The following is a 7,056-nucleotide window of genomic DNA, read 5'->3' on the forward strand; positions in this document are numbered from 1 at the left end:
GGTCCGCGTGTCCTCCCCCTCGAGTGACTTCGTTACCCCTTTCCTCCTTTTCTCCCAGGCACCATGTCAGAAGGAGACGCCGCGGGCGAGCCCAGTGCTCCAGGAGGGCCCCGACCCCTCCTTTCTGGGGCGCGGGGGCTTATCGGGCGGAGGCCGGCGCCTTCCCTCACCCCGGGCCGTCTTCCCTCCATCCGCTCCAGGGATCTCACCCTCGGGGGAGTCAAGAAGGTACCCGACGGCACCTTTCTAAAGAAACCCAACTACCCTGAATTCCAGGCACCTGGGGGTTTGACTGATGTTCCTGTAGGGCCTAGCGTGGTGTTGGGCCTCACGAATCTTGTCCTCAGACTTACGCCTACAATTTCTGGGGAGCCCTACCTTCAAATCAAGATATTGGGTACGAAATATTGACATGGCTCTCAGAGATGACTGAAGAGCAGAGAATCCTAATTAGCTCAAAAGCAACTTGAGCAGTGTTTATTTTGTTTTTGTGTGTGTCTTGGATACCTTTAACAAACCCATGAAAGCCACGCAGACGTAAACTTTGCCTTCAATTTAAGAGAGTTCTGAATTTGACCTGGATCTCAGTGTGCAAACTTCGGATCCAAAGTATTATGATTCTTAGACATGGTATCAGAGGCTCTGAGTCCTTTCCTATTATGTTTATGACTGTAGATGTAAAGGGTAGCCCTTAAAGAAGATGGGGAGGATGACAGCATAAAAGCAGCCAGTTTTTGAAGACCAGAGTTTACCTTTGGAAATTCTGGTGGCTGTCTAACCCGATCCTCTGTTTGTGAGTGCTGGCAGGTCTGTCTTCCCTACTTGAGCCTTGCTGCTAGAGCTCTTTCACTATGATACTGTCTGGTCTCTATAGCAGTTTGAAGACAAGGGGTGAGGTGAGGTAAATTGCTTTGCTATTAGAAGTCCTGAGGGCTCTCCTTTCAGGGGGCAGAAGCTGAGGCTGCTATTTAAATGTTTTTTGATGCCCCTTTTCTTCTATGTGTAACTCCACTGTCATCATGACATGACATTCCTCCTTTTCAAACACATGTCCCTTTCTGTAAGTCTTTGACAACAGTGTGGAATGTGCAGAAGAGAGCCATGTTGGTCTTTGTCCACAGAAGTTGCCCCTTTGAAAGTTTTTATTTTCCCCTGTACTTTGGGATCAGAATCTACCAAATCAGTGACTCCTGTATTTTACTTTCAGAAAACCTTCACCCCAAATATCATCAGTCGGAAGGTCAAGGAAGAGTAAGTAGCTAGGCCTTCTGAATACTTGCCCCTTATTTACTTGTTCTGAATTTGGGCCTTTGGGGAAATAACTAAGTATGTGGCTCAGAAATTTAAATTTGTAGATTTAATTCTTTTCAGTAGTGATTTTCAACCCTGGCTCCCAGGTGATTCTAGCGTGTAAGCTTTAAAAAATACGGATGCCTGGGAGTCCATCCCTAAAATAGTGGTTTAACTTGTTTGCAATGAAACGGAGTGATTATCTTTTATAGCCAGAGTTGAGAGCCAGTAGTTTGGGCAAAGATGTATCAGGTTCTCCCTTAAGTTCTTTTGCAATGCAGCTTTCCTACTTTCAGTTAATACCTAAAAATCCACATTTTGGGGCAGTCTCTATAATTCAACTTTGGAGTTATAGTTCTAACATACACTCTCAAACAAAAAGGTAAGGTACAGTAAACTGAAAGGACTCTGCTTCAGCAAGGAAGTGAAAAAGGTGCTAGACTTATGATTGGGTGTTCTGCCTCTCGTGATGTAGTTGTTGACTCATGTGGAGCGGAGTGTATGGGAGAGTAAGACCAGTTCTCAGAGGCAGGGGAAGTGAGTGGTTTCCCCTAATCCAGTGTCTTTTCCAGGCCCAAGGAAGAAGTAACTGTCAAGAAGGAGAAGCGTGATAGGGATAGAGACCGACAGCGAGAGGGCCATGGACGGGGCCGGGGGCGCCCAGAAGTGATCCAGTCCCACTCTATCTTTGAGCAGGGCCCAGCTGAAATGATGAAGAAAAAAGGTACAAAGCTGCCGGGGCTCCGGGAGGAAGGAATTGGTGGATTTCAGTTCAGACTGCTCGAGAGAAGGGCAAGGGCGGTGGCATTCCCCTGCTTGCTCCCAGTTAGTGGTCCTTGCTGTTGGCCCCTTCCTTACTCCTGGTGAACTGGGTGGTTTCCCACAGGGAACTGGGATAAGACGGTGGATGTGTCGGACATGGGGCCCTCTCACATCATCAACATCAAAAAGGAGAAGAGGGAGACAGATGAAGAAACAAAACAGATTCTGCGTATGCTGGAGAAGGATGATGTAGGTACCAGCAGGCTGAGGGGATGGGGCTTCTTTGTGTGATGAAAAGCGCTTCAGGGGAACCAAGTCGGGGGAAGCAGAGCTGTCTGATGTCCCGGAAGCCTGGTGAGCGGCGGGAATCTTCGATTAGAAAAGGACTAAGGTGGACTGCACTCCCACGTATTTGTGTGTGCTGGCCCCGCCATGTGACCTCCGACTCTTCTTTGGCAGTTCATCGATGACCCTGGGCTGAGGAATGACACTCGAAATATGCCTGTGCAGCTGCCGCTGGCTCACTCGGGCTGGCTTTTTAAGGAAGAGAATGAAGAACCAGATGTTAAACCTTGGCTGGCTGGCTCCAAGGAAGAGGACATGGAGGTGGACGTGCCTGCCGTGAAAGGTACTCTGTGTCAGTTAACATCTTGTCTCCTTTTCTCCAGCTGTCCCCCAAGAGCGAGTTTCCCAGACTGCTGCTGCCAAGCCGGTCCTCTCCCACTCCACAGGACCTGAGCACGCTCAGCGGGTTCACGCTGATGGGGGTCGGTGTGCCAAGCCTGCGATACTCCTTTTTAAATAAGTCACACAGCTCCTGGATCCCTCTTTCAAAGCAGAGTTTCCTTGCAGCTTCCTGGCTGAGTGACAGTGGAGCACACCAGGCCGAAGGGATGGGTGCAGTGAGATGGCATAGGGGCTGGCCACTGATAGCCCTTCCAATTCTGTTATCTCGGGCAGTGAAAGAGGAGCCACGAGATGAGGAAGAGGAGGCCAAGATGAAGGCTTCCTCCAGAGCAGCCAGGAAGACCCCGGGCCTCCCGAAGGACGTATCTGTGGCAGAGCTGCTCAGGGAGCTGAGCCTCACGCAGGAGGAAGAGCTGCTTTTCCTGCAGCTGCCAGACTCACTCCCTGGCCAGCCGCCCACTCAGGACGTCAAGCCTATCAAGACGGAGGTGCAGAGCGAGGACGGACAGGTGGTGGTTATAAAGCAGGAGAAAGACCGGGTATGTTCACGATTGAGTTCTGTGAAGATGCAGGGGACCAGGAGGGGAAAGAGCCACCTGCAGGGGGAAGCAAAGGTGTGCCGCCCGCCCATGCTGAAATGCGAGAATAATGTGCATTTGTTCTTTCTGCCCGCGAGGGCCTTGGGGCTTTGTACTTCAATGCCAGTTGTATGTGTGTGTTTCACAATGAAATATTTTGAATGTGTACAAATAAGAGAACATAGACTCTCATATCACCCAGCTTTATCAGTCACTGATATCTTGTCCGTTTATTTATGTTTGCTGTGGTTTGGGTTTTGTTCTGTTTCCTGAGCATTGCCAGGCAGCCCCAGGAAAAGGCCCTGTCTGGGGAGCTAAAGGATGGAGGGAACGGCTCCTCACCCAGTGTCCATCCCCTCGTTGTCTTCACAGGAAGCCAGGCTGGCAGAGAATGCTTGTACCCTGGCCGACCTGACAGAGGGTCAGGTCGGCAAGCTGCTCATCCGCAAGTCGGGGAAGGTGCAGCTCCTCCTGGGCAAGGTGACTCTGGACGTGACGATGGGGACCACCTGCTCTTTCCTGCAGGTGAGAACCTGCTGGGTCAGGACGGAGGCTCTTCGAGACATTGAGGAGTGTTGAGGACTTGGTGCTGAATATGGAGGAAGGGTTCTTGGGATTATCACGTTGAAATCACAGGACTGAGTGAGTGATAGGCTATGCGGTTTTGGTTCTCATCTCTGTCTCTCTTCATTGGCAGGAGCTGGTGTCCGTGGGCCTTGGAGACAGTAGGACGGGTGACATGACGGTCCTGGGACACGTAAAGCACAAACTTGTATGTTCTCCCAATTTTGAATCCCTGTTGGATCACAAACACCGGTAAAAGGAGCATATGGAGGATGGCGGTGATTGTGTCCACGGCTGCTGCCTGCTCCAGACGTTTTGTTCTCAAATCTGTTCAACCCAGAAGGCGCCTGTTTAGCCCACCCACTCCAGCCATCGTCCCAGTTTTCCCCACATGGCTCCTTCCCGCAGCAGCTGTGAACGGCGCAGTGACCTTCCCACAGCACGGAAACTGCACACCCTCACTGCTGGGGGGCTTGTCCCTGCTATTTATTTTTATATTTATGGCTTATCTCTTCAACTGACTGCACCCTCCCCAGGTGGAGAGGCCGCACAGTCTGGGAAGGGACGGGCTCCTTCTCTAGGTGACGTCTTTGTTCTCAGGGTAGGAAGTGTAAGGACAGCTGCTGCTGCTGCTCCCGCCTTCCTCCCAACAGGCGGCACCAGAGAGAGAGCAGGGGCTTCTCGAGGCTGAGACTCAGCCCCAGCCCTGCCCGTTACTAGTTGTGTGATTGACAAACTACCTGACGTTTCTGAGCCTCATATTCCTCATCTGACAAAAATGAGGACGATACCTACCTCACTGGGTTGGCATGAGGATGCAGTGGAATATTGTCGATGAAAACTTGCACAAGGCCAGACATACACAGTAGGCGCTCAATAAATGTTAGTTTAGTTTCCCTTCGACTGAATCTATTTTCAAACAAAAGAGAGATTCTGAGAATCTCAGATAAAGTGAATGGAGCTGCTTTATCCCACATTCTTACTCCGTGTCCTATCCCCCCAGCCTGATGCTCTGAAGGTTTGGGTTTGGGCCCTTCTATGCCCTTTTTTTCCTAAGCACTCTTAGGCAAGTGCTTCCTGTTCATTGCTGCGAGGCCCTAGCTGTAGGTGCCATCAGAAGTGACAGAGTCAGAGACTCACTCCTCCCAGTGCCCTGCAGATGCCTTCGGGTGACATGGTGGTCCCAGGACTCCCTCCACCCTCACTCCTGCAGTAAGTAGCTGTTACTCTTCCAGTAGCAGCTACTGGAAGAGTAGCTGCTTCCACTATTTCTCAGAAGAAACCTGTGACCACTCCTGGAGAATTATCACCACACCGAGGCAAATACTGCTGAAAAACAACCCTGGCTGAGAGAGTAAGTAGAAGATTTATTGAATAATGGCCTCACTTTGAATTTGAGAGGCCCACCTCTGTCTCCTGTCCTGGCATCAACTTGGATTCCACTGCCACTGGCCGCGCTGGCCTTGTAGTTCATTGGTCTGTGGTCTTGTTCCTTTCAGCAGCTCACCACACTCTTGATCCTTCCAGTGTGTGGTCCCTAAGGAGCAGCTTCTCTTTCCTCGTCCCTTGTCTGCAGGGCAGGGTCGGGGAGGCACCTCGGAGGTTGGGGAAGGCCTCCTGTTGCAGTGTTCGTGGTCATTAGACACCGGCAACTCAGCTCCCTTTGCTGTGAGCTTAGCAGACCACCTCTGGAACAGGTGTGAACCACACAGACTCCTGTTAACTTAGGTGGCCCAAGAGGTTTTGGAAGGATATGCCTTTCTTTAGTCTCGCCTTCTGTTCCTTGAGCCTGTTTTTCATTCATCACCACTGGGGCTTCTCCACCGAGCCACTCAAGCTGCCTAGCCAGCAGCTAGGAGGCAGGATTGACTGTGTAGTCCCCACATCGCCCCTTCTGTAGCTAAGAGCTCACATGAGCTCTGTTGGATGGTACTGTTCTGGTCTCTGTTCTCACTGTAGAGGACAGGTGAGCAGAAAGGGTCTTGGAGATGTGTGCCATGGAAGTCCTGTTTGGTCTAATGCTGAGCTTTGATGAACCAACTCCTTTTTTGTTCTCTGGGCTTCAGTGTTTGCTGCTTCTCCTTTTCCACAGCTAATGAACTGCCAGTGAGTCTCCATTGTAATCCTCTCTTTCTCTTGGTTACTTTGGTTCAAAAACACTCTTCTGCTTTTCCCAGCTAGCTCAAAGGCCCTGCCTCGTTAGATGTTTGGTGTTTTGCAGTCTTGAGTTCTTTGACTCCTCCACGGAAGCTTGAGGAAGAGTGTGTACCACTTTAACGTTCACCACTTTGCCATTTCAAGTATCTTGGGGATCGACCGTTATGACCCTGCGTCACAGTCCCCACGATCTGTCTCTGCATTCCTGATACACAGATTGAACATCATCAATAAAAGTGTGGCAAAAAGACGAGGCAAGTCTGCTTTCTTGGCCAAGCCTCCAAAGCATACATTTCTACCAACAAATAAATGCAAATGACAGGAGTAAAAAGCCCAAAGCCAAATTCATGTATGAGTGCAAATGGATGCAAATTTATTACTACCTGCATCTGTGTGTATGCATTTTGTTAAGATGCCGAAAGCAAGCTGTAGGCTTGTTCATTTCTTAATTACATGATTAAGTGACAGAGTGTGGGCCTTAGAGTCAGGGTGGGGTTTGAATCTAACTCCACCAGTATAACATTGGGGAAAATCATTTATCCTCCCTAAGCTCAGTTTTACTCATTTTCTGTAAAAATGAGCTAATAGTAGCTTTTTAATAGGGTTGCTTTTAAATTACAGTGGACATAAAACATTTATTTCCTGCCAGACAGAAAAGTGCTTCTGTCAGGACGTGATCCCCACAAGTAACAGAAAACTAGACTGATAGTGACGTAAGCAATAAGAATGTTTAATTATCTCATGTAACGGGCGGTCTGGAGATAGATGGTTCCAGAGTTGGGTGGCAGCCAAAACATCAAGATTTTCTTGGATGCATTTGTTCTGCCATCCTTGGTGTTACAAAGTGGCTGTAACAACTCAGCATCATTTCTTCAAATGACAGTGTCCAGAGCCAAAGCAGGAAGCAAGGTAGACAGCAGTTAAGGAACTTCCTCCTCATTCTGCTCATATCAGGGAGGAATGTCCTTCAGAGGCCCAAAGAGACTTGCCCCTATGTCTCTCTGATAGAGCGGACCAC

General features: G+C 49.6%; 1 protein-coding gene across 1 annotated transcript in view; it reads left to right on the forward strand.

The window, feature by feature from the left end:
• POLR3D (RNA polymerase III subunit D) overlaps positions 1 to 6,288 on the forward strand; it is a 6,562-nt gene extending 274 nt beyond the window's left edge. The window contains exons 2-9 of the mRNA XM_024747772.1: positions 59 to 228; positions 1,208 to 1,251; positions 1,863 to 2,014; positions 2,177 to 2,301; positions 2,512 to 2,680; positions 3,013 to 3,278; positions 3,690 to 3,842; positions 4,015 to 6,288. Of these exons, the coding sequence (XP_024603540.1) occupies positions 64 to 228; positions 1,208 to 1,251; positions 1,863 to 2,014; positions 2,177 to 2,301; positions 2,512 to 2,680; positions 3,013 to 3,278; positions 3,690 to 3,842; positions 4,015 to 4,137 (1,197 nt within the window). The 5' untranslated portion in view covers positions 59 to 63 and the 3' untranslated portion in view covers positions 4,138 to 6,288. The remainder of the gene's footprint in view (positions 1 to 58; positions 229 to 1,207; positions 1,252 to 1,862; positions 2,015 to 2,176; positions 2,302 to 2,511; positions 2,681 to 3,012; positions 3,279 to 3,689; positions 3,843 to 4,014) is intronic.
• The last annotated feature ends 768 nt before the right edge of the window (positions 6,289 to 7,056 follow it).

The sequence above is a fragment of the Neophocaena asiaeorientalis genome, unplaced genomic scaffold, assembly GCF_003031525.2.
Source record: "Neophocaena asiaeorientalis asiaeorientalis breed wild unplaced genomic scaffold, Neophocaena_asiaeorientalis_V1.1 scaffold429, whole genome shotgun sequence".
Classification (NCBI taxonomy): Eukaryota; Metazoa; Chordata; class Mammalia; order Artiodactyla; family Phocoenidae; genus Neophocaena; species Neophocaena asiaeorientalis.